General features: G+C 45.3%; 1 protein-coding gene across 1 annotated transcript; it reads left to right on the forward strand.

Moving 5' to 3' along the window:
* The first annotated feature begins 276 nt into the window (after positions 1 to 276).
* On the forward strand, positions 277 to 27,693 carry IRF6 (interferon regulatory factor 6). Its single transcript, XM_083172811.1, has 8 exons — positions 277 to 627; positions 4,510 to 4,686; positions 6,547 to 6,751; positions 13,348 to 13,458; positions 15,463 to 15,609; positions 20,007 to 20,399; positions 22,471 to 22,589; positions 26,899 to 27,693. The coding sequence occupies exons 2-8, from the start codon at positions 4,513 to 4,515 to the stop codon at positions 27,157 to 27,159; spliced, it is 1,410 nt and encodes a 469-aa protein (XP_083028937.1). The 5' UTR covers positions 277 to 627; positions 4,510 to 4,512; the 3' UTR covers positions 27,160 to 27,693.

Consider the following 27,693-nt stretch of genomic DNA (forward strand, 5'->3'; position numbering starts at 1 on the left):
CACTTTGTTACATTATTTCTTTGGTTTTATTTTCACATGAGAACAGATGACTTTTTGTTGGGTCAGTGAGCACCATTGCTCTTACTAATCATGCATCTTTAATTGATATGCCATTTTAGTATAGATAACACCTCAGAAGTCACACAGGTGTTCCCCACAGTATTGTCCTCATACACTCAAGTCACCTATGTTTGCATATAGTAAATAAACACAACACAGAAGCGCCGTGTGATCTCCCTGTACAGACACTAGCACACCTGAGTCACACACTACTGCTGCTGCTGGCAGCCGCCGCGAGCTGAGGTGTGTCCTGCTGCTGCTACTGCCCCCGGGACACGTGACGTCAGCAGTACCTGGGCCAAGCAGGCAGGAAGCGGCGGCTGCGGGGGCAGGAGCGGGCAATTAGCACAGGAATCACCGGGAGTAGGAGGAGGAGGAGCAGCAGCAGGGGAGACAGAGAGAGAAGGGTTCAGGTCCGGAGGAGCCTCATCATTATCTCAGAGCGGGGACAGGCTGCCGGGGAAAGCTCAGGTGTAGCAGGAGGGAGGCTCAAACCGCGGTGTTTCCTGCCGGGACTGGTGTCACTAGGAGGAGGCTGCAGCTGCCATATTGCAGTCTCGGAGTAAGGTGCGTTGTGCTCAGTGTTATTGTCGTGTCTATCACTTGTTTGTACAGGGCTGCTACACGGGGTGGGGTATATGTTCTACACAGCCATGTTCCGGTTACCTGTATCTACTGCTTCCCATGGGGAGGACACCGCAGCTGCCATACTGGGCTTATAACAACTTTGCCCAAAGTCCATGTGACGATCTGCCGTGTACTGTGTGTGCCCTGCCCATCCGGATTAGTACATAGATATGTCCTATCCCATATATCTGGGTTATAGCGATGTCTGAGTGTGTTGTTGTGATGGATTCTCATGTTGCTATTTCGCTTTGGTCTGTATAAGTTGGACAAGGAAACCCCTGTCTGTTACTAGGTGTCTAGTTATTGCTACATATTGGACATAATAAAAGCCTTTAAGGAGAACATACTTTATAAGACCTGTTTTGTTCACTCCTCAGGATTCTTATTGTCACTTTGTCCTTGTAAAAGGAGATCACCTCACTCACTCTCACACACCCTGTGTGCTCCCTGTACAGTTAAGTTTAAAGTATTTTCTCCCTGTCAGTGGTGTACTGAGCTGCCCACATAACACAGCTCCAGAATGCTTTTCAGCTGTGCTGGCTCCTAATTATTGCTTGTGATTTCATTGGCTAGAAAAAATGGCATTCTTGTTTGTTTGTTTATTAATTTATTTACAGTTTCTTATATAGTGCAGCAGATTCCGTTGCGCTTTACAATAGTAGACAGTGATAAAACAAACTGGGTAACAACAGACAGACTTGGAGGTAGGAGAGCCCTGCTGCAAGCTTACATTCATGTTGTAACTTGTAGTACTTATTCCCATTTGTGAAGAAGATTGGCTAATTGTAACTATACTTTTTGGGCACATTGCAATACTAGAAGTCTTGAAAGGTTGAGTGATTACATTTTTGTAGTCTTTTCCACTAAGATCCATTGTGCCACTTAATTTGCACAGACTGTTTTGTTACATAACAGAATTGCATAGTGAGAGAAACCTGTTTTGTATAGGTCACCTCCTACCCCCAGACCACCGAGGTATTGTAAGGTAAAGGCAGTAGTTCCCAAACTTTTTTGAATCACAGCACGCTAGATAACGTTTTTTTGTTTTTTTTGTCACCCCTAGAAAACCTGACAAATGTGTAAAATAAATAAATAAATAAAAATGTGTGTATATATGTATGTATGAGGCCGAGTTTGGGAACCATTGGGTTATATTTGCCAACAAGGAATTGGGTCAGCCTTTCTTTTATAGATTACTTACGTCAGACAAGTCCATTTAAAAATAATGGGAAAATGACATAACTTGGATATCTAAACTGAAATAGTCTTAAATGTACTTTTAAATGCTTTAGCTGTTGCCCAACATGTCAAGGAAATAAAGTTATTTTAAATACATATTTGGCAAACTTTTTAGTTGGCTGTTTGTACCTAGCCTATTAAAAAATGTTGTGTAATTTCTCAAAGTTCAAGAGAATGTTCCTGCCCTTTTGGTTTACTTCATGTAAATACTGTACATTCTTGGCTATCTATCTCCACTAGGGATAGGTTGTGTTCTGTATAAAAGTGTTATGAAGGCAAATATATAGCTCATCTTACAAAGTATATCAGGTACTACTATATATAAGGGAGGGATCAGTATGAAATCCCGGTGGTCGAAATACCACCGCCGCAATGCCGACAAGCCGGGGCCCTAGCCCCCCCCCCTTGCGGGCTCGCTGTGCTCACCACGCAGCGGGCCAGGTGCCTCACTACGCTCGGCACACTATTTTATTCTCCCTCCATGGGTGTCGTGGACACCCATAGAGGGACAAAGTGTCGGCATTGCAGTGGTTGGGATTCCGGCGTCGGTATTTCGACCATCGGGATTTTGACTGCATCCCTTAAGGGATATCCAATCTGTTTCATGTGTGCAGTGCTGGTGTCCACGCAACTAAGGGATTATGAGCACTGCGCATGTGCCAAATAACCGTATGTGATGCCACTCATGGTGAGATATTTCACGCTGTGACATTGACAGGAAGAAACAATTTGGGGAGGTAATGTTAAGTGGTGGCAAAAAATGCACGTGTGCCATGGCTATTTCCAATGAGTGTATCTGCCTTCAGCTGTGATTATGTACATGGGGAAACATGGCGTCATCTTCACTGCTGCAGCCATAGACTCACTCAAGGAGCTTATGGGCCTCATTATTCCATTAATGCAGTATATGTGTATGTAGTTGCTGAGGGCTTTGCAATGGTTCTAGTGGGTGTTTATATCCTTTTGTTGGTGACAGCTTCAGTGGTGAAGATTGGCAAGTCTGTAGGTTGAAAAAATCCTAGCTTTTTAGGCATGTGCATACAAACATTGTTGTAATGTTCTAAAAAGAAATAAAAACACACAGTACCTCCAGATACATGTGTGTTATGGTGTGTACACAGGGCAGTTCCTGCCGTGAGATGCGAGTCCCGATGCGATCAGATCGCATCGGGACTCGCATCTCACGGCATGCTAGAGGGGCACAATTTAGACTATATAGTGCAGATCTGCACTATATAGTGTTGCCTGCCCTCTCTATCTGGCTGCCCATATACTCTCACACGGGAGTGCGCATCGGCAGCGAATCTGGCTCGGAAGCCCTAAAAAAGCATGCGATGTGGCTTCCGATGTTCCCTATATCGGGAACATCGGAAGCCAAATCTTACTGTGTGTACACACCATATGGGTGTGTATTCCAAGACCCCCCCTACATATATTAAACATTGTTCTAATGTTGTGTTTTTCTTAATGTGTTACTAAAGACTCTGCGCCATTTCAGTGTAAAAATGAATACATTTATTTTAATACTATGAGCAATGATGTAGTATTGTAAATAAAAGTTTTCCTACTTAAATAAATGATTACTCAGTATTTTGACTTGTCATATATTTGAATATTTCTAGTACAATTTTAGGTTCTCTACTCCCATAGATGGAATATCTATAAGTTAATGTAATCTTTGTAGTTATCAATACAAATTTGAACAAAAGTTTTTTTTTTTTTTTAAATGTATAGTTATTGAACTCATGCGAATTTCCTCTTGCCTTCCATCTTTCTGCCAATTAAAACATCAAAGTGCATTAATGACCAGATTCCCCACCCTCCATCTGTTTTCTAGATTTTTTTATGTTTCAACCTGCAGTTGTTAACCGTGTGTAATCATTAATTTAGTAGTAACATGTTTGCAAACTATTGTGCTACGTGATCATACATGTGACCTGTTCTAGACAATAAACCTTATTAGAGTTTTAAGGAACACCACAAAAGAAAAAATGCTAAGTGTACAAACAAATAGGGTTATGTATGATGTTTATTTCTACTTTTTTTTTTTTTTTTTCTGAGAAAAGCTTATTTAGGAATAATAATGTTTTGGTTTTTTTCCCCACTGTTTAAACTATATATACCACATGGAGATAAATTGTTGCCTCACATGTTAGGTTCCACATAGTAGATCAGATTATACAGTTATTTCCCTTTTGTTATTATTTGCACATATATTTTAATAAGTATGAATGTATTACCAGATTCACATTTACTGCCTGCTTCTTAAAAGTGGCAATGGAATGATGCCCCCTACTCGGATAGATTGTGATTTATTGGGTCGTATATGTTTGTTTAATGGGTTAAAGGTCAGTCATTGTATAAGGTGACCTGGAAATCATGAGTATGCTAAATGTATGATGACAAAGCTAAAAGGTATCAGGAAATAATTGAGATACATTACGTGAAGCATATTTAACGAGGAAGAGACAGTTACCTATTTTTTAATAACCTATTCTTAATGACTAATGTTGCTGTAGAACATTCCAGTGAAGGAATCCGTCTTTAGTTTCTGTATCACTAGCTGTATATGGTTTATTTTAGATAATGGCGCTGCATCCTCGTCGTGTCCGTCTAAAGCCATGGCTGGTGGCTCAGGTGGACAGTGGGATGTATCCAGGGCTTGTATGGATGGACAGAGAGGCAAAGAGGTTTCAGATCCCATGGAAGCATGCAACACGACACAGCCCTCAGCATGAGGAAGAAAGCACCATCTTTAAAGTGAGTACGACAATTGCTGAGTAGGAATACGCAACAATATCCTTTATTATATAAGTGGAATAATCATTCAGTGATACCCTGCAAACTCTAGTCCAATTATTTTTTTAAATGACTTCCAACTTGTGATTATATTCAGGATAAGTTTCTAAAGGGTCATCAAAATTCATGTAACTTGATTCGACTGACAAGTACAGGCAACGTTTTTATTCTTGATTTGAAATAAATAAGTATCCTATCTATCTATCTATCTATCTATCTATCTATCTATCTATCTATCTATCTATCTATCTATCTATCTATCTATCTATCTATCTATCTATCTATCTATCTATCTATCTATCCCACAAATAAATGCAGCACTCCAGCTTAGATGAAAAAACAATTCTTTAGTGATAGCTTAGTGAAGCAACGTTTCAACAATCTCTTGTTTTCGTCAGGCTTAAAACAAAGTGATACAAACAGACATTAAATGCCTCAGGACGCTGGCCCCACGTGCGGAAGGTCCATCCCGCCGGAAACCAACGTCACAATAAGTGATGTAATCAGAACACGGTTGTCATGGGGAAGTTAGAGATACTTCGATATAGATATCTTTATATACACTAGAAGAAAGTGGCACTCACAGTTGTTGGTGAAAAAACAGATTTTTAGTGTGAAAACATCATCATAAAACCGACGTTTCGGCGCTATACGCCTCTTTTTCAAGGTGTGATAACAGAGGCGTATAGCCTCGAACCATCGGATTTAAAAATCCATATTTTTCATTAACAATTGTGAGTGCCGCTTTCTTTTTGTGGATGTATCTTTATTTATTGATGGCATCACAGGACATATCCTAAATTTCTGGTGGAGCGCCGCCACCCAAATATATATATATTTGTTGTGTTTTTTTTTTTTAATTTTTATTACATTAATTGCTAAAATGCAAATTGAAGAATATTGTAGATGGGATCGGCTACCCTTCTAATGTGGTCTCCAAGTGTTTATCCAGACTTGAGTTATCAGATCTCCCATCTGGGTTTAGTTTCCCTTCTCTTACAAAGTGATCCTTTATATACACAAACATATGTCTAATCTGTAATTAGGTTACAGAAAGATGAAAGCAATGAACAATTGTTACAACTGTTTTGAGTAGATTAGTGACCTTAAATAAAAACAACCTAAACTAGTTCTCACCATCTAAATGTATTTGTCTTCCTATCTATTGCTGTGTGTATAGCTTATAGTAACTGCCTGGGCCAGACTGGATGGGTTTGCAACTGAGCTTGATGACTTTGTCAGTGCATTGTACAGTGGTGTGAGCTGGTGATTGCATATTAGCATAACCATGCAGCTATCAGCTGACCATATTTTTGTATTTACCAGATTAAAAGCAATCTCCTTTTCATTAGGCAGATTTGTGTGATATTATTCTAACACAAATCTGGCAATAAAAGATTTCTGGACACACTAATGCGTCGTGATTGACTACATTTCTGTGTGTATGTACAGTTCAAATCTAGCCACACATAATCTAACTTTGACACCCTTCTATAACATAACATAATTAATATGCATTTTAGCCACACTTATAAATGGCCAAATTCTACATAATCCAAATGTTCATGGTTTCAAGCAACCACAAAATCAAGAGCCTCTTACAGGAGGTAGAAAATGTGGCTATAGAATGACTACCATTGGCCGATTGACAGTCTGCAATGGAGCCAGAAGTGATTCTTACACTGAGTTGGCCACACTGGATAATCATCCAGAGGGGGCGGAGCTTCTTAAGCTACCCATGCTTTGTTAGATGCACGCTGTCACTGTTATCATCTGTGGTAATTAAAACAAATGATAGATGCAGACCAATATTTTTTTCAGGCATGGGCTGTGGAGACTGGTAAATATCAAGAAGGTGCTGATGATCCTGATCCGGCAAAGTGGAAAGCTCAGCTGCGTTGTGCACTCAATAAGAGTCGGGAATTTAAACTGATTTATGATGGAACAAAAGAAGTTCCCATGAACCCAATCAAAATCTATGAGGTCTGTGACATTCCGCAGTCCCAAGGATCCATTATCAACCCAGGTAAGAGTTGTAATGACCCATATGTTGAGTTTACAAAGTGAAACCTTTTAAAGATTAAACAAATCTTGCAAGGTTTTCTTTCTCTGACATGCAGCAGGGGCCACTGGGATCACATCGGGTATTAGAGCTGGGAATGCCGGGAGCAAGGCACAACTGAAATTAATTAGGGAAGACTAGCTCCTCCCCTCTAAGACCCATCAGCCCCCAGTGAGAAAATTGTGCAGAGGGAGCAAGGTCACAGTTTTCACTGCTCTTGCTTTTTGTACAACATTGTTGCAATTGCTCCAGGTTCCCTTCCCAGCCTCCTTGAAAGGTGTGGGTCCGGGTTCCCTGCGCCGCTGGTTTACCAGGCTTCCCGGTCAGGACCTCCTGAAGGTGCCTGCCCAGTATTCCGTGCTCCTGCCGTCCCTAGCTAAAGGGCTCGCCAGCCACGACGTTTGAGTCTCTGAGGTGAGTGTATATCTCTTATCTACTGCTTCCCTGGCTCTGCCGCGCTGTAGCGCGGTGCACCTGCTTAAGCGCCACCATTATTTCGCCGGGTGAGACACGCTGTGTCCCAGCGCTCCGGCGTGTAGCTGCAGGAGTCTGCGGGGACGCCGGCTGTGTCTGATTAGCCGGCTACGGCAGCGCAATAGGCGGCTGCGAGGCTTCAGTGGCGGCAAGTTCTGAGGGAGAGGGGAGCAGAGTATGCACAGAGGCGGGCATGGCGCGGCCCGACTTTTAACACACACACACACGCTGATTTTAACAACGCGGTTTTCCTTCTTAGGTTTCTGCGTCCAGCGTCTTCTGTAAGCCTTGCTCTAGCAGGCACAGAAGGGTTTTGTTTCACACACGGCTTATTCTCCTCTAGGACTCGCAGCCCCTGAGGTTTTGGTCCTACTGCTCTGTGTGTGTGTGTGTGTGTGTGTGTGTGGAAGGAGTTTTTTTTTTCTGGGAAGGCTCCTGTCCTTTTCGGCTACCATGACGGGCAGGTCCAAGGCTTCCCAAAAAGCTTATACTTGCACCTCTTGTTCAGCTAAGTTTGCGCAGTATTCAGCAGAGGGTAAGGCTACTGTTTGCCAGGCCTGTTCTGATATGTCTACATCCGCCATAGTGGAAGCTCCCACTGCGCTGTGGGCCTCTGTCCTGGTGGGCACTATGTCCAAGTTGTCGGCAGAACTGGCGGAGTCCCGCAGAGCGGAACCTGCCTGGGTTTCTACGTTAGCTAAATCTGTGGATGCTTTAGCTGGGTCCATGAATAGGCCCCAGAGACCGACGTCCTCAGGTCAGAAGCACCCTTTTCAAATTCTTTTGCAGGATGACTCTGAGGAGGAACCCGAACCATTTGAAGAAATGGATGCGGGGGAGTGGGAGGAGGTACAGGATGCTCTTCCAGAGGCGGAGCCGACTCCAGGAGGGATTGAAGCCCTTATTTTGGCAGTAAAGGAGGTGCTTAAGCTGCCGGAGGATCCTCTTCCTGAACCTCAGGATTTGGACCTTTTCGGCGTCGCTCGGAAGGCTTCGGTTGTGTTTCCTTTCCCTAACCAGGAACAGCTTTTGGCGGCTTGGCAACATCCGGATAAACGGTTTCAGATTCCTAGGCGGTTTCTGTCATTGTATCCGTTTGAACAGGCGGCCCTCAGTAAATGGGAGACGCCTCCGCCGGTGGACACATCTGTGTCTAGGTTGTCTAAAAAGACTACTTTGCCTGTCCCTGGGGCTTCTTCTTTGAAGGACCCTTCGGATCGGAAGATGGAGGCGATGCTCAAGACCATTTACACTGCAGCAGGAGCCCAGCTTAGACCAGCCATTGTGTCAGCATGGGTGAATAAAGCCAACGTCAAGTGGGCAGAGAAGATTATTGAGGGTCTGGACTCGGGGTCCTCGTTGGAGGAGCTGCGCCACTTGGCGGAGCATATTAAGGAATCCGCCTCATTTTTAGGTGATGCAGCCAAGGACATTTCCTTGGTATCGGCACGGATCTCCGCAAACGCCGTTTCAGCTAGACGAGCCTTGTGGCTTCGTTCGTGGCAGGCGGATGCGGAATCTAAGAGGGCCGTGGAGGGCCTCCCTTTCACTGGAGATATCCTTTTCGGACCCGAATTGGATAGGTGGATTTCTCAGGCCACTGGAGGTAAGTCAACATTCCTGCCTTCGTCGGTGCCTCCACCTAGGCGTCAATTTACAGGTCCGGCTTTTCAGTCCTTTCGGCCTCAACGTTCCTTTCGTGGCAGAGGAAGAGGTTTTCAGCCTCCCAGAGGTTCCAGAGCCAGGGCACGTCCTCAAGCCGTCCCCAGAGTCCAGGAGCCCAAGCCGGCCCAGAAGCCAGTGGCATGACGGTTTGCCAGCTTCCTTAGGCGATTCCCCTGTGGGAGCTCGCCTTTTGGAATTCAGAACCCAATGGTTCTCCTTCTCGGAGGATCCTTGGGTTCGCAGACTGGTGTCGGAGGGATATCGGATTCAGTTCGACACACCTCCTCCCAGGCGTTATTTCACCACGGCGCTCCCGGTTTCTGCGGACAAGAGGTCCGGCCTTCTTCTAGCAATTCAGACTTTGCTGGAATCGCAGGTTATCATTCCGGTCCCGTTCTCAGAAAGGAACACAGGATTTTATTCCAACCTATTTGTGGTCCCCAAGCCGGATGGGTCAATGCGGCCCATATTGAATCTCAAGTCCCTCAATCTACTGGTGACCTACCAACCGTTCAAAATGGAATCAATTCATTCGGTAATTGCTTCCATGGAGCCAGGGGAATACATGATATCGTTGGATATCAAGGATGCTTATTTGCATATCCCCATTGTGAAGTCTCACCAGGCCTTTCTGCGATTCGCCATCGGTCGGGACCATTTTCAATTCAGGGCTCTCCCGTTTGGCCTATCGTCAGCCCCCAGGGTCTTTACCAAGACTTTGTCGGTGGCTATGGCATCTCTCAGGAGCCGCGGGCTGACGATAATTCCATATTGGACGATCTCCTCATCAAGGCCCCGTCACCAACGTTGTTGGAGTCGCACGCCAGGTTGGCGATTCAGACGCTCACCAGTCTGGGATGGGTCATGAACTTCAAGAAGTCCTCTCTGGTTCCCACCCAAAGGATTCTATTCTTAGGTCTTTGGCTGGATACAGAAGCACAGAGGGTGTTCTTACCGGAGGACAAGATCCAGGCGCTGCAGCTTTTAACACAGAAGGTTCTACTTCCCCAGAGGGTCAGCCTTCATCTTTGTGTACAGCTCTTGGGGAAGATGGTGGCTGCATTCCCGGCATTGACGTGGGGACGATTCCATTCAAGGCGGTTTCAACTCGATCTTCTCAGGAAAGGTGCGGGGTCTCATCTGTTGTTACGGAGATTGATTCGGTTGTCGCCCCATGCGCGAGTGTCCTTGCTTTGGTGGCTCCGGAGGGATCACCTGTGCCAGGGACGTCTGTTTGCGATAGAGAACTGGATTGTGTTAACGACAGACGCCAGCCTTCACGGATGGGGGGCGGTGGTGCTGGAGCTTCGTCTACAGGGCAGATGGAAGCCTCAGGAGCAACTGTTGCCCATCAATGTGTTAGAACTCAGAGCGATTTACAACGCCCTACTCCTGGCTCAGGAGCATCTTCGGGGTCGTCCGGTGAAAATTCGATCGGACAACGCGACGGCGGTCGCCTATGTGAACAGACAGGGCGGCACCCGGAGCCGGTTGGCAATGGAGGAGGTTACAAGAATCCTTCAATGGGCAGAACGAATGGAGGTCGTTCTCACAGCCGTGTTTCTCCCAGGAATAGAAAATCTAGAGGCCGACTTCCTCAGTCGGGAGGTTCTGCATCCAGGGGAGTGGGCGCTGCACCCCGAGGTGTTCAGGGATCTCATCTCTCGGTGGGGCACTCCCGAGGTAGATCTAATGGCCTCCAGAGGCAATCATCAGCTTCAGAATTATGTGTCACGCACAAGGGATCCCGGCGCAATAGCGGTCGATGCCCTGTCAGCACCGTGGGAGTTCAGGTTCGTGTATCTGTTCCCTCCTCTGCCTCTCTTGGGTCGGGTTCTCAAGAGACTGAAGAGGGAGTCAGTGCAGGCAATCCTCATCGCTCCTTGTTGGCCTCGCAGGACTTGGTTCTCAGACATCCAGATGATGCTAGCAGACGAGCCGGTCCGTCTGCCTCTCAGGCACGATCTCCTTCAGCAGGGCCCATTCTTTCATCAGAATCTGTCTCAGCTACATTTGACGGCGTGGCTGTTGAGACCGCAGTACTCCGGGCAAGGGGGGTGCCTCGGTCAGTAATACCTACGATGTTGAGGGCTCGAAAACCTTCTTCGGCGGCTAATTATCACCGCATTTGGCGCTCCTATGCTTCGTGGTGTGAGTCAAAGGGTTGGTCTTTTCGAGTTTTTAGGTTATCCCGTCTGTTGTTGTTTCTTCAGAAGGGCTTGGATGCGGGTCTGCGGCTGGGTTCCCTCAAGGTCCAGGTTTCGGCCTTGTCAATCCTGTTTCAGAAAAGGTTGGCTCTCCTTCAGGAGGTTCAAACCTTTTTTCAGGGTGTTCTTCGGGTTCAGCCGCCCTTTGTTCCGCCAACGCCTCCTTGGGATTTGGACTTAGTTTTGTCTTTTCTTCAGTCAGACACCTTTGAGCCTCTTGATAAGGTAGATCTGAAGTTTTTATGTTGGAAGACTGTTCTCCTCTTGGCTCTGGCTTCGGCTCGCAGAGTGTCGGAGCTCAGTGCCTTATCATGTAAGTCTCCGTACCTCATTCCGTACCTCATTTTCCATGAGGACAGGGCAGAGTTACGGACACACTCGGCATTTCTTCCTAAGGTGGTTTCTTCCTACCATGTGAACCAGCCTATTGTGGTTCCAGCCTTTAAGGGGGATTCGCCCGAGCAGGTCTCTTTGGACGTGGTCCGAGCTCTAAGAATATACGTCGCTAGAACACGTGCGTTGCGAAAATCCGATAGTCTGTTTGTTTTGTATGACGCGTTCCGCAGAGGTTGGCCTGCGTCAAAGCAGACAATTGCACGGTGGATAAAGTTGACCATCCGCAGTGCGTATCTTCATGCGGGAAGAATCCCACCTTCTTCTTTAACGGCTCATTCCACCAGGTCGGTGAGTACGTCATGGGCTGCTAGGCGAGGGGCGTCAGCCTCACAGCTTTGCAGAGCAGCCACTTGGTCGTCTATGAACACTTTTGTTCGTTTTTATCAGTTTGACACCTTTGCAGCTTCATCGACAGCTTTTGGGCGGTTGGTGTTGCAGGATCCCCAGCGCTCTCCCTCCCGGGGCCTGGTCTTTGGAACCTCCCCGATGTGATCCCAGTGGCCCCTGCTGCATGTCAGAGAAAAGAGGATTTTGGTACTCACCGGTAAATCCATTTCTCTGAGATCAGCAGGGGCCACTGGGCGCCCTCCCAGCTTGTGGAGCCTGCCTGCCTGTTATGGTCGCTGTTTGGGGCGGGTTCTGTTCCGGACTGTGTGGGTGTTGATTTGTGTGGTGTTGGTGTTTTTTCTGTTACCTTCTCCTCTAGTGGGCCAATTTCCTCACTGGGGGCTGATGGGTCTTAGAGGGGAGGAGCTAGTCTTCCCTAATTAATTTCAGTTGTGCCTTGCTCCCGGCATTCCCAGCTCTAATACCCGATGTGATCCCAGTGGCCCCTGCTGATCTCAGAGAAATGGATTTACCGGTGAGTACCAAAATCCTCTTTTTTATTGTTGTATTGATTACTTTTTTGAGAAATGTCAGTGTTCTGGTGCCACACTTTTTGGGCCAGATGTATCATGCTTCAAAAGTGATAAAATGGGGAGTGATAAACAGCCAGCCAATCAGCTCCTACCTGTTATTTTTCAAACCCAGCCTGTGCCATGGCAGGCAAGAACTGATTGGCTGGCTGTTTATCACTCTCCATTTTATCACTTTTGAAGCTCAGTGCATCTGGCCCTTAGTGAGAAGTTTATAAAGAGTCAAGATACTGTAGTTTACATGAAACTGCTATAGCAGAACAAGACATTAGTTTTACCCCTATTGGAACAGCTGAGATGAAAGTGACTTGGTAAACGAAAAAATGTAGTTCAGCGTGTCTAGGGCGTGAATTTCAGTTCAGCTATTAGTTAATATGATAAAAAAAAACTCTGGTACCAGTGCGGTAGTGGCTGTCACATGCTAATGGTTTCCAGATGCCAACATTTATCAGTGGTAAGCAGCCCTCAGAGCCGCGCTAATACATGGGTCTGGGAAAGTATGTAAAAAAACTGGTATTAGTAGCCCGATATTCCCCATTAGGGGGTAAAGATCTCTTCTTTTTTGGGGTTAATTTAATAAATAATGTCCTAAAGAGTTATTGCTCCTGGACGTCAATTGTGACCAACTGATGGAGGACGATCTCGATGAACGCTGCAGCCACCCCTCGCTTGGCTAGTGTTCAGTTTTGCCGTTGTTAATGATTAGTATTAGTGCATGAATTCAGTTTTCCATTTCGCTGTGAACTCTGCAAATTAGATTTGTACTATGTGTAAGTGATTTCTATAATGCCAAACAGAAGCTCCTAGTGTCCTCTGGATGTACCTCATGCCGTATGGCTTTTTATTGCTATGTCAGTCGGGAAGTTCTCTTGCCTTTTATAATGCACTTGTTTATTTACAGGTTCTACTGGCTCATCTCCATGGGACGATGATGAATATGAAGAAGATGATATAAACCAATCTCAACTACATGTTCCAATCCAGGAGCCCTTCAATGGATTAACAATCAATGGTTTGTGTCAGTTTGTGTGTAAGTTTTCTGTCTCTCCCCCCTATCTTCCTCCACCAGTGCATGGTTTCGGTGGTAAGCCATACAGGAGTAAAATGATTACTGCATAGCGATGGGCAGAAGCAACATCTTCAGCTTGGTTAAATGAGGTTTAGATGGCTGTAGCTTTTCCTGCTGTATACTATCCAATGGGGTAGTATGCACCCATGGGATAGCTGCACTGCAGCAGGGCTTCCCACTGATGTGTCAATGGGTTAGAGGATGCAGGTAGATCTCGTATGAGATCTCACAGCCATGTAAAGGGCCCCATAAATCAGGCGGGTATCGGGGAAATCTGTCATGCTGGAAATCATTTTGCAGATTTATAACATGCTGGCTCTTCCAGATTTCTCAACAGATCATTGATCAGCAGAATGGGGTATTGGATGTATGGTCCGCATTAGGCCTATACATATATCTGTTGGGTACATACTTGACAACTCTCTCCAAAACTTGTGAAGGGTCTCTATAATCTTGTGGCACTACCAATCCCAGGGAAAGGTGGGTAAGACTCCTGTGCCACCATCCAGCCACTGACATCCCCTCACCAGCAGCTCCCATCCCACCATCCATTTATAAAACACAAGTGGTTGGCCCAAGATAGCCCGATGAGACGTTCCATGCACAATCACGTTATTATAGAACTACCACCTGCTGTACAATACCTGTCTTCTCAGCACTGTATAGTGGTTGGTGGAGCGGCAGTGACACAAACATGCAGCCTCTCCCCCTGAACAACCCCCATATGCCCCAACCAGACTACTCCCTTCTGGAGAAGGGGGTAGCAAAGACAGCAAGTATGGATTGATAACCTGGTTCAGATCGCCGCTTTTTCTTTCTCCATACCTCACAGAATAATCTTTATGCAGGGATGTAAAATAAGTAGAATTTGCAGAAATGACGACTTGTCAGGTGTTTATTTTCCAGCTAAACAAAGCAAAGGCTTTGTAAAACACTGAGTCTATTTGTTAGTTGGAAACTTTGGACACAAATACAGTTTAGTAATGTTGTCCAGCCAGTTTATCAAGGTTTGGGAATTATGTTGCTTATGCCACAAATATGTGACCTGTATTGGCATTCACCATAAACTGTAATTACTGTAGAAACTGATACGTCTGAAATTAACTATTTGTTTTATTCCATTTTTAAAACTATAAGAAAAACAAAGTAAGGTTTCAGTTTCCAAAATATTTCAGTATGTATGTTTATCAATTATGCTAAACTAGAGTCCAGGTGACCTTTAAGTAATCAGACATTAACAGATTGGAAGACATCAAACTATATTCTGTATACCAATCAACCTGATTGTATACATACCAATAGTAGGCATAATACCCACTGGAATTAATTACATCTGATATACTATAGCTAAGCTAGATACATGCATGTCAACATGTATCATTCTAGACACTCCATTCTAACCTCTTGTTCTCATGCATTAACCATGGTGTAAAGCAAGCCAAAAAAAGGAGCTCTAGGGTAGTATATCTGAAAGAACAGCAATAGTTCACAAACTCTGCCCTCAGAACTCCTAACAGTTCATGTTTTCCAGATCTGCTAGCAGGTTCACATGTGTGTCACATTTTAAAGATCCCCAGGTGACCTGGAAAACATTAGCTGTCTTGAGAATTGAGTTTTGAGAACCACTGCTCTAAAATGCAGTCAGTGAGTACCTGGAACTACAGCAATGCGAAGTTTGCCATACAAATGTTCTTGCTAACAAAACTAGACTGGGGGGGACAGGCAGACAGATGCAGTCAATTTACCAACAGTCAAAATACAGACAACCCATTGGCAGACAGTCAAAATGCTGACATTTATTATACCAACATGGTCAAAATGCAAAAAGTTGGCTGAATGAATAGATTGCACTGAAAGTCTCCTGAGTTCTGTTGTCTTTTTTCATCTTATTCTATCTATCTATCTATCTTAATTGCTGTAATTAAAAATGCTAATATATCTTCTCAGATTCTCCGATGGGCCCAGCCAGTCTGGGTAGCTGCCCTCCTGAAGAGACCTGGCCAAAATCTGAGCCACAAGATATGGAGGTACCACAGACACCAGGTCCCGCTGAGTTTTTCAGTTCTCCCGAGTTGTGGATTAGCTCCCTACCAAGTGAGTCAATAATGTACACAAATTATAAACTGCTCAAACTACCTACATGTGATCTAAAAGTGTGTGTGAAAAATACATTCTGTCCACTCAAAATATTGTATAGTGCACATAATATTTAACTATGATATATGTATTCTAAATGGAAAACTCAGAATATTTCAGTTGTAATACAAAACAACTCAAAAAGCCAACTCTTTTTTTAGGGGACCTCAATTGGGCAGCCTGCCCCACATGAACCTGTACTTCACATTTTAGTCCTATTTCATGTTTGTAAGGAATTCCTTGGAGTAAGCACCCACTAAGGAATACTTTGACCCATAAGGGAATAAGAATGGGCAAAATGTGTTTTAACTAATTCCTCTATGTCTCTTAGGCTCAATGAGATATTGATTTGGTTTGGCTTACAAATTTTCCCCAAACAAATACCTAAAAACTTTCTATATTCATGTATATATATAAGTGAAAAAGAGAGAGCGTCACACACCTGAAGCATTTTTTGATTGATAAAAAATCTCTTTACTAAAATATAGAAATTCAATACATATAAAAACAATATTAACAATAATATACCATGATAAGCTCCTTGTAAGAAAGGGGGATATTCAAGATTTTTGTAAAAAAGCCAGACTCCGCTCCGAATGAATGCGCAGTCTAATGCTGGGCAGCGACTGAGCTTCTCCCGTCCCGGGCAGTGCGGCTCTGCGCAGCGTGACAACGTCAGAGGTCATGCTGCACAGGCCACACAAGTCACAACAGTGCTGACCAGCCGCCGCCGCCCACCCACCGAGGCTGCCTGCATGATTCGCCTCTTCCTGGACCATCGTCTGACGTCCACCCGCCCAGGCTGCATCATCCCACCTACACGCCCTGGCTGCATCCGCCCGGCCGCACCTGTAAGTAAATATGCGGGCGGCCGGGGTGGGTTTTTGCATTAGGGAAGCCCAGGGGCGGGCTGGGCCGGGGGGCAGAGTGCCATATGCCCCCCGGGCCGCTTACCCACCCACTGGCTGCGGGCCGTGCTGCGGCTGGATCAGCTTCTCCAGCCCTCCTGCACTGGCCGCGGCTTACAGAACACGGCCGCGGCTACAGGAAAATGGCCGCCGGCCCCCTGCACTGAGGACATGTTCTCAGTGCAGGAGGCCGGCGGCCATTTTCCTGTAGCCGCGGCCGTGTTCTGGAAGCCGCGGCCAGCGCAGGAGGGCTGGAGAAGCTGATCCAGCCGCAGCACGGCCCGCAGCTAGCGAGTGGGTAAGCGCTCTCCCCTCCCTCACCCCAGCATATGTGTTTCTGTCACTGTGGGGGGCATATCTGGCACTGTGTGGGGGCATATCTGGCACTGTGTGGGGGCATATCTGGCACTGTGTGGGGGCATATCTGGCACTGTGTGGGGGCATATCTGGCACTGTGTGGGGGCATATCTGGCACTGTGTGGGGGCATATCTGGCACTGTGTGGGGGCATATCTGGCACTGTGTGGGGGCATATCTGGCACTGTGTGGGGGCATATGTGTATCTGGCACTGTGGGGGGCATATCTGGCACTGTGGGGGCATATGTGTATCTGGCACAGTGGGGCATATGTGTATTTGGCACTGTGGGGGCATATGTGTATCTGGCACTGTGGGGGCATATGTGTATTTGGCACTGTGGGGGCATATGTGTATCTGGCACTGTGGGGCATATGTGTATTTGGCACTGTGGGGGCATATCTGGCACTGTGGGGGCATATGTGTATCTGGCACTGTGGGGGCATATGTGTATCTGGCACTGTGGGGACATATGTGTATCTGGCACTGTGGGGGCATATGTGTCTGGCACTGTGGGGGCATATGTGTATTTGGCACTGTGGGGGCATATGTGTCTGGCACTGTGGGGGCATATGTGTCTCTGGCACTGTGGGGGCATATGTGTCTCTGGCACTGTGGGGGCATATCTGGCACTGTGGGGGCATATGTGTCTTTGGCACTGTGGGGGAATATGTGTCTCTGGCACTGAGGGGGCATATGTGTCTCTGGCACTGTGGGGGCATATGTGTCTCTGGCACTGTGGGGGCATATGTGTCTTTGGCACTGTGGGGGAATATGTGTCTCTGGCACTGTGGGGGCATATGTGTCTCTGGCACTGTGGGGGCATATGTGTCTCTGGCACTGTGGGGGCATATGTGTCTCTGGCACTCTGGGGGCATATCTGGCACTGTGGAGGAATATGCGTATTTGGCACTGTGGCAGAATATCTGGCACTGTGGCGGCATTTGTGTCTGGCACTGTGGGGGCATATGTGTATTTGGTACTGTGGCGGAATATCTTGCACTGTGGGGGCATATCTGGCACTGTGGACATCACATTGTGCGGTGTAATGGGCATCATGGTATGGGGCGTAATGGACATTACGGTGTGGGGAGCATTGGGTAATTGCCATCACAGTATGGGGTGTAATGGGCATCAAGGTGTGCAGCATAATGTGTAATTAGCATCACAGTGTGCGGTGTATTGAGTAATTAGCATCGCAGTGTTTGGGCGTAATGTGTAACTGGCATCATGGTGTTCAGCATAATGTGTAATTGGCATTACGGCATGTGGCTTTATGTGTAATGGGTATTACAAGGTTCGCTAAAATGTGCAATCTGCAGGTACACAATACAATCATGGTACAGGCAACGCCCCTTATGATAGGCCACGCCCCTAATTTTTCGGCGCGCCTACGGCGCGCAAAAGCATTCCTTCCGACGGTGACTTGGCTGATTATGGGCCAGTGCTCTGGACTTGCCCCCTAGGCTAAAAGTTGCCAGCCAGCCCCTGGGGAAGCCGATTCCGGGATTGGCCATTTTTCAATCCCGAATTCCGGGATTGAAAAAAAATTCCCCGGGATTGGCATCCCTAAATCTGACCCTCTAGAACAGGCATGTCCAACGTTGGCCCTCCAGATGTTTTGAAACTACACATCCCAGCATGCTTTGCCACAGTTTTGCTATTAGAGAATGCTAAAACTATTGCAAAGCATGCTGGGATGTTTAGTTTCAAAACATCTGGAGGGCCAACGTTGGACATGCCTGCTCTAGAATGACATTGCTGCAGTGCTGATCTCTGTACTTCAGTCGTTTTGAAAGGGGCAGAAATAAAGTACAGGTCTGTAAACTCAGTTGTGCAAATGGATAATGCTGTCCACTACCCTGTGGAGTTCCTCAATACCCTCATCCCTCCTGGGCTTCAAGCCCACAAGCTTCTACTCAGTGGGGGTTCGATTAATATTGCTGTGGAACCTTAACCCTCCCAAACTCTGCAATGGCACCATGCTGTGAAGTGACGGCCTTCACTAGCTATACTGAAGAGGTAGTTACGGTTCATACTTCTCATACCACTCCTATCCTCAGAGTACCCCATTTAAATTGAGGCTGCGGTTTCCCCTAAAGGTCTGCTCACATGGTTCATTCTACGTGGCATGCTTCAGAGTGAGCTCACCCAGTAGCATGGTGATAATAAAACCTGATTAGAAAACCACCAATGGTTTTTTTTTTTTTTTTACAAAGCAGAGCAAAAAAGACTGACCTTCCATTCACTCAAATAAAAAAAAAGGTAGGTACTTGTGTACTATCACAGCACCCATCGCATCGCAGACCATAAGGCATGCGATGGGATGCGATGCGACGCGATTGGCACCCGATGGTATACAATTTAAAATTGTATATGGCATACAATCCAATACAATGCGATGCGATGTTAAATTGTATAAGCACCCTAATGGGGGCTTACAATGTTAAATGCACTCCCAAGCGTGGCGAGCGCAGCAAACCCTCCAACCTTTTTATACCCCCACTATCCACGTCGGCGTGGAGTTGACTTTATATAGTGTGGCGAGCTCAGCGAGCCACCGAGCCCGAAGCGTGGCAAGTGCAGCGAGCCCCGCGAAGGGACGCGCATTACTTTACAGGTATTACGCGTCCGCTCGCCACACTATATAAAATCAACTCCACGCCGACGTGGATAGTGGGAGTATGAAAAGGTCGGAGGACGTGTACTGCCGCCGATCGCCACGCTTCGGGTTGGCGTTCATAGTGGGGGTGCATTTAACATTGTAAGCCCCCATTAGGGTGCTTATACAATTAAACATTGAATAAGGGGCTTATACAATTTTAAATCGCATCACAGTGCATCGGGTGTATGCCATGCGATGCGATTAAAAGTTGTGCGACCAAATATCGTGGGCGCTGTGCTAGTACACAAGTACCAAAAAAAATGTTTAACTATTTAATCTTGATACTATCCTGCTCCTGTACCCCAGAGGCATATAATGAACTAAGCATATAAGACCGGGCACACCAGCTAGTTGCACATAAAGATGCTTGGTAATTAATATACCAGTACAATGGATGGAATGATTTCTTTTTTTTTTACTTTTGCAGTGACTGATTTGGAGATCCAGTTTCTGTACAGGGGAAAAGAGATGGGCCCGACTAATACAGTCAGTAACCCCCAAGGTTGTAGACTTTTCTATGGAGACCTGGGTCCAATGCCCAATCAAGAAGAGCTATTTGGACCCATCAGTCTTGCGCAGGTTCGATTCCCTGGTCCGGACCAAATTGGTAATGAAAGGCAGAAATTGTACACCAGCCGCCTCCTAGATGTCATGGACAGGGGTCTTATTCTAGAAGTCAGCGGACATGCAATCTATGCTATCAGGTTGTGCCAATGCAAGGTGTACTGGACAGGGCCATGTTCCCCCTGTCCGAACGCTCCAAATCTGATTGAAAGGCAGAAGAGGGTGAAACTGTTCTGTCTGGAGACATTTTTAAGTGGTGAGTATTATTTTCACTAATGTAAAGATCATTTTGCCACAATCGGCTGTATTTTTTTGTGTCCATTTTATTTTAAATATATTACACTAATATTTGGCACAAGTATTGGTACTTATGTTAGTTGGGTGCCCACTAAGCTATTTGTTTAGTGGGCTATTCTGCATAGGGAAATCGCATCGCATGGGCCATTTTAAGGGCGATGCGATGCAATTTTCCTATGTAATTTATTCACTGCTCTCTTAGCCCCGGGGGGGGGGGGTCGCATCGCACCTCCCTCAAAATCGCATGCGATGCGATTTTATAGGGTATACAGTATACAATAATAGCATTGTATGACCTACAATGATGTTTTAGTCACCCCCACTATCCACGCCACCCTGAAGCGTGACGAGCGCAGCGGCGTCCAACCTTTTCATACCCCCACTATCCATGTCGGCGTGGAGTTGATTTTATATAGTGTGGCGAGCGTAATAAAGTAATCCGCGTCCGCTCACCACACTATATAAAATCAACTCCACGCAGACATGGATAGTGGGGGTATGAAAAGATCGGAGGACGCGTTCCGTCGCCCCTCGCCACGCTTCGGGTGGGGGGTGCCTAGAACATCATTGTATGTCATAGAATGCTATTATATTATACCTAATGTCATGGCATTGTACACCCTATAAAATCGCATCGCATGCGATTTTGAGGGAGGTGCGATGCGATCCCCGGGGCTAAGAGAGCAGTGAATAAATTACATAGCAAAATTGCATCGCTTGCCCCTTAAAATGGCCAATGTGATGCCCCTAAATAACCGTACGTATGCTAATTGGGCGCCCAACTAACATATAAGTACCCAAGTATTTCATGAGTATACGTATTGTATACTCTCATGAATAGTGTAACATACAGAGTTGCATCACATGCAACACGAGTTTTACACAGGACACTAAGTAGCTTTACATTAATACAAACTAGATTACTGTATGAATGCTGAAAATTCACATTTGTCTATGCATTTTGGAGCATACGAGGGGTGTGCAACAAGATTTTGGGTACTTATGTATTATCTGGGCTCCCATGTTAAATGCACCCCATTTTTTCATACCCCTACTATCCAACTACACATGGAGTTGATTTTATATAGTGTGGCGAGCCACCGTGCCCGAAGCGTGGCGAGCGGACACGGTCTCATAAGAAAAACGGGAGCCCAGATATTTAAGTACCAGATTTTGGATGCACAAAAAAGTATTCTATTTACAAAGCAAGGGAACATTACAAGTGTCTCTAGTCATAGTGCACTGCTGCGCAAGTGGTACAATTCAATGCCACCATCTGTTAGGCCACTTGTGTTAGCACTTCTGTGGTGGCGCACCTTAAACGTCAATCCAATAGGCAAATGGGTGTCTCTTGGTCGAAAATGCAGATCCAGGATTCATTGCCATTGACTATTTCTCATAGGTTAAGGGACTGCTGCACCAAGTCACCCGAGCCTCCTGCTATATCATCAGCTTTTGGGACACCCAGCATTCAAAAATCTTGGTCATGCCAAGCTTTCCTGGGGTATCAAGCAGATGTAGCCTAATGCCGATCTACACCTCAACTATGGCCAGCAAGGCAGCAAAGTTGTCCTCTGTGAGGGCGGGCACAAGTCTGCCACAGTGCTCCTGGACTCCTGTGCTGAAATTGGGGGAATCACACAGACAGTGGTTTGGAACGAGGTTTTCTCAAAAAAGCAGTTTGCAGTCAGTGAGTGCTGTTGCTAACCTTTCTTGTAGATCATTGGCTGCTGTTGAGCTCCATATGAGTTTGTGAAGGTAATAGTCATGCTGGCCTCTTCCGTGTGCAGTGCTGCTTACATACAGCTCTGTGTCTTGGCATTTCACAAGAACTTAAGTCTGAGATCACCGTTCACAACCACACAGTCAGATCATATCTAATCTCTCTATGCACTGCACATCTGGGAATTTTACTGCACACCCCTCATAAAACCTTAAGCACATGCTTTGTCAATCCATTTTGAACAAGTTATCGTATATGTGTCATTTCTCCCAGAGACTTTCATCTGTATTTTGTTTATTTAACATAGAATTGATCTGCCATCAGAGGGGGAGTGGAAACAAGCAGCCGCCTTATGAAATCTACCTTTGCTTTGGAGAGGAGTGGCCTGATGGTAAACCAAAAGAGAGGAAACTGATCATTGTTCAGGTGATTTACTTCTCTGTGATGTGCATTGGACACACGCACAAAAACATGATGTTAAAATGGAGCAGGGATTGATGCTAAACGTTTCATAGTGGAATTGTAACAAAACATCCTAAACTGATGGCCAGCAATTTTTTTTTTCATTTTCAACCGGAGTTTATAATGGGTAGGTGATTGTTGGGGTTCCATGTTTAAATCCCTGCACCCATAAGGCAAGATGGGTGTTTTAACTTTATAATTTAGTGTTATTTCACCTGCACTGTGTTTTCTTCTTGACACAGTGCCTCCGAGTTGACTCTTAGGGGGAAATTTACTAAAGGAAATTTGTAAAAAATAGGTGTACAGGTTGAGTAACCCGTATCCGTATATCTCTTATCCTATTATTTACCCCCCCTTAACCCTCTTTTCATACTTACCAAGTCCCAGGGCGTCCACAGCAGGCCTCCGGCATCTTCTCCAGGGTCTCCAGCGGTCCCAGGAATGCATTGCGCGAGTGTGCGCGCGCCGGTGATGTCACTGGTGCGCGCGCACACTCGCGCAATGCATTCCTGGGACCGCTGGAGACCCGGAGAAGATGCCGGAGGCCTGCTGTGGACGCCCGGGGACTGCGTGGACGCCGAGGGACCACCGGACACCATCAGGGGACAGGTAAGTATGGCTAAAACAATTTATTCCAAAAACCGGAATATTCCCCTATCCGGAATGCTCGTGGTCCCGAGCATTTCGGATAGGGGATACTCAACCTGTATTTGTATCCAGAAATACACTTATTTTTTACATTTACTATCCCGAAAATACGGCTATTCGTATTGATAGCACATCAATACGACTATGAATTGCCGTATTTTTGGGATAGTAAATGTCAAAAATAAGTGTATTTCTGGATACAAATACACCTATTTTTACACCTTTTTTTTTTACAAATTTCCTTTAGTAAATTTCCCCCTTAATTCCCTAACTACCTAAAAACCACTTGCAAGAACACACTGCCCACCTATTCCATATAGCATCTGTAACACTTGGGGTAATAAGAACAGCACTAAATGGCCTCACACCTTGTCATTAGTCGGGGATGATTTTGAAATTATCCTTTTGTAACAATCTTTATAGATAGGACATTGTTTCCTTTGAGTAGTACAATAATTGTGGTTTATATAAGGCAAACGCTTAGCATATGATGCAAATTGTCTAATCCTTGGGCCTGATTCAGACCTGGCCACTGCTGTGTGAATTTGCAGAGGACTGAGCACAAATAGCCACCGTACAGACAGAGTGAAATTCCGCCCCATGCAAGTCTGCGAATGGATCATGTGCAAATCCATTTGCCACTCACTCGCCATTGATTTGGTTTTTCCCAGTCTCTGCAAGTGTGCGTAACTCTGACTCTTCCACAACTCTGCGGCAGAGACCGGCTGATGGAGGCAGTAGCTAAATTGCGAGGGGATTGGAGAAAAAATAATCATTGATTTTTGTTGCTGTTTGGCCTTGAGCTATGGATTGCATGCACAGTTGTTGATGATTGCTTGGCTTGTGAATGCGCACAAGAGCGATCGGGTGTGAATACCCCATTACATTTGTTAAAATACAACTATATACAACTATATACAACTATATTGACTATATAATTCACTGCAAAATAGCATAGATCTATAATCATTCAAGTATAATATTGTCATCCATGCCGTGCTAATGATCCGATTGAAATGATAGGTGCTCACAACCTGTATTGGGAGTGATATTTATTATCGATCTGTGAGTTGTGTAGTTTAGAAAATGTATAAAACTATGATAAACATAATTCCTATATCGGTCTATGAGAGAATTTCCTGTACTGGCAGGTAGTTTGCTCAAAGTGTAGTGAAAAGGCAGATCTTCATATACTGTTTCTCTGCAGGTGGGGGTTGGGGGCAGTGAAAAGAGCAGAGTTATAAATTGTAGTCTCTACTAAAATGTATGGTAGGTTTAAGTTTAGATGTTGTAATCCCGATATGTATTGCATCACATGTGCCAAACGGCCTTTTCCCAGGGGCAAATAACTCTAGGCAGTGCAGTATTTGTCAGTGGACACTCATCTACTCAACATTAAGAATGGCTGAAATTCAGCAGCTGAAACCTACGGGATGCAGTTACAATCCCGGCGGTCGGGATCCCGGCGTTCAGAATCCCGACGCCGAAATGCCGACACTTTCTCCCTCCTGGGGTGTCCACGACACCCCTGGAGGGAGAATAAATTAGTGTGCCGAGCGTAGCGAGGCACCGGGCCCGCTGCGTGGTGAGCGCAGCGAGCCCGCAAGGGGGGGCGATCCATGTCCCCCCCCCTTGTCGGCATTTCGGCTGTCGGGATTCCGGCGTCGGGATTCCGGCCGCCGGGATTCAATACTGAATCCAAACCTACAATGCTAAGAAACATGGTAGTGTGTCTGTAACCTCCTCTTTGCTGTGTATAGGGTGGCCAATCCCGGGATCAGGATCAGTGGGATCCCGGGATTTGTCGCAAAATCGCTGAGATTTGAATCCCGGGATTAGCATTTCCAATTTCGGGATTAGCCTGCACATGCACAGTCTAATGGCGGGCAGCGCCGGAGCAACCACTCAGACCCTGGCCCGCTTCTCCCATCACTAGCTATACGGCTCTGCGCAGCTTGACCTGGTCAGAGGTCATGCTGCCCAGGCAACAAACCCACTCTGCCGATCTGGCTCCCGTCTACCTGACTCCCAGCGGCGCTGCCTGTATTGCTCGCCCTCTCCACCGACCCTCTGGCTCCCGGATTATATGATAAGTAAATATGCGGTGTGGCCGGGGCATTTTTTCTTATTAGGGAAGCCAATTTTTCAAACCCAAATCCCGGGATTGGAAAAATGCCCCAGGATTAGCTTCCCTAGCTGTTTACCGATACTTGTGTATTTCTTTCTCAAGGATGGCACCTGGCTCTCTTTCTACCTTGAGCACAATGTGGCCTTTCTCCGCCTGTTTTGCAGTTTGTACAGGAGACTACACAGGCTCATCTCTGACTAAATACATACAGATAGTGGTAGATGCTCAAATTAGTTCAGTAATACCATTCAGGTGCATGCAAAGGAGGGGTTATTACTGAGTAAGTAAAGCAAGACATTGGTTCCCCCAGCACACTGAATGGTATTGGTAACCAATCTTAAACACTACATGATAATAGAATTCAGAGATATTGGTTACATATACCTGTGCAGGTGTATGATATGCCCCAAGCGCTAGGGACCCCCAATATACAGAGAAGCCTTGACATGGCTTGGGGGCATATCATACACCTGCGCAGGTATATGTAACCAATATCTCTGAATTCTATTATCATGTAGTGTTCAAGATTGGTTACTAATACCATTCAGTGTGCTGGGGGAACCAATGTCTTGCTTTACTTCATCTCTGACCAAAGAATAGTCTTATGTGATTGGCACTCAGCGTGGATTATCTCTACTGGTGACTGAGCAATGCGTAATACCCTTCTGGTCTCTGGCTGTCCCTAAGGAGGCATGTCGGTTAGCAGCGATATGTTAGTCTGGAATTGCACATCGCTGCCAACAATAGAAGCAGTGTTTCCTCACTCCTTAAAAGAGCTGAATAGAAAAATTAGCAATGTTGAGTTACCATAATATGTGGCATTGCTCACAGCTGAACATCACTGCCTGCCATTGAATTTCTCCTATATAGTGATAAAGTGTATCTACTGTGTTAACTAGTTGTAATAATCTCATGTTCAAAGTATTCTCTTGTCCAGCAACGTTCGTAACCAAGAATTGTGTAGTCTCTGTTTCTTTGGCATGCATAAGGACTAAACTGGTAGCAGGTTCCCTTTGATTCTAAAGCTGTGATCTTTGGCAGGCTGTAGTGTCATTAACCATAATAGGTTTCTAGAAATTGCATCTGTTAGTACACTGTCCCTTACTGTCTGGGATTGTGCCCACTATACAAGTAGAAGCACTGTAAACTTTTTTGAGAAATAATTTAAAAATTTTCAGCCTTGATGATTTTTTTTTCATGTTAACAACTCCGTAGAATTATTTTATCAAAAATTGTAGAAAACAACAACCGTCAACTGTTCAGTATTTGCTAAGTTATTTTCGGTGTAATATTGTCCACGTTTAGAAACATGGATGTTCTGCACTGAACCATTTCTCAGCATCGACAATAGGTGCAAGGACTATACATTCAGTTTTAGCCATTTGTCTGAATCTTCCCTTTTATATAATGTATAAAAATATCTTTACTTATTTACTATAATTTCAACTGCAAATATACTTGCATCATGTTTTTTAAAAAGATTATCTTTTTCCACAGATCATTCCAGTGGTGGCTCGGATAATTCTTGAGATGTTCTCTGGAGATGTCACTCGCTCTTTCGAAAGCGGAAGCGTTCGCTTGCAAATTTCTGTTCCTGATATCAAAGACAACATTGTTGCCCACCTCAAGCAGCTTTACCGCCTCCTACAGAACCACCAGAGTCCAGATGCCTGGCCACTACTGCAGCAGGCAAACATGCAACCACCGATTCTGCAACCATCAAACCTGCATATTTCTCAGGCACTGCAAGCTCAGTGATAAAGAGATAATGTTCGAGGAGACTTTTCCAGGGACAATGAGCCATTGTTCTACACTACAGTTGGATTCCTAGAGCATAGATTACTCTGACTTTTATTTGCAACTTAATTAATGTACTCTAGGATCTCCATTAGTCCTGGAGAACAGAATACTGTCTGTATATAAATACAGCCCAACTTTAACCTATCTTCTATCTGTGCATGAGTCAATGAGAGTACTTACATTATGCTTATCCTAGCATGTGCCCAAATCTCTACAGTAGAAAATTTTATATTTCTTTTCTTTTTTTTTTGTTTAATCTTTTTGTTTTATGCACATTTTTTTTTATCTATAAGGACTCGAACTTCAGTAAAATGTGTACATTATATGCCTTGAGAAAGCTGGAATTTCTATGGACGGCATATGCAGCAGTGGTCTCTTTTTGCATATTTTATCAACCTCTAAAGTTGATCCTTATTTATTGTTTTAATGTGTTATCAACATTTAGCATCTAATTTGTAAAATATGCAAATAAAATAAGTTTTGTTAAATTCA

This window comes from Crinia signifera, chromosome 2, assembly GCF_055691185.1.
Source record: "Crinia signifera chromosome 2, ASM5569118v1, whole genome shotgun sequence".
Taxonomy (NCBI): domain Eukaryota; kingdom Metazoa; phylum Chordata; class Amphibia; order Anura; family Myobatrachidae; genus Crinia; species Crinia signifera.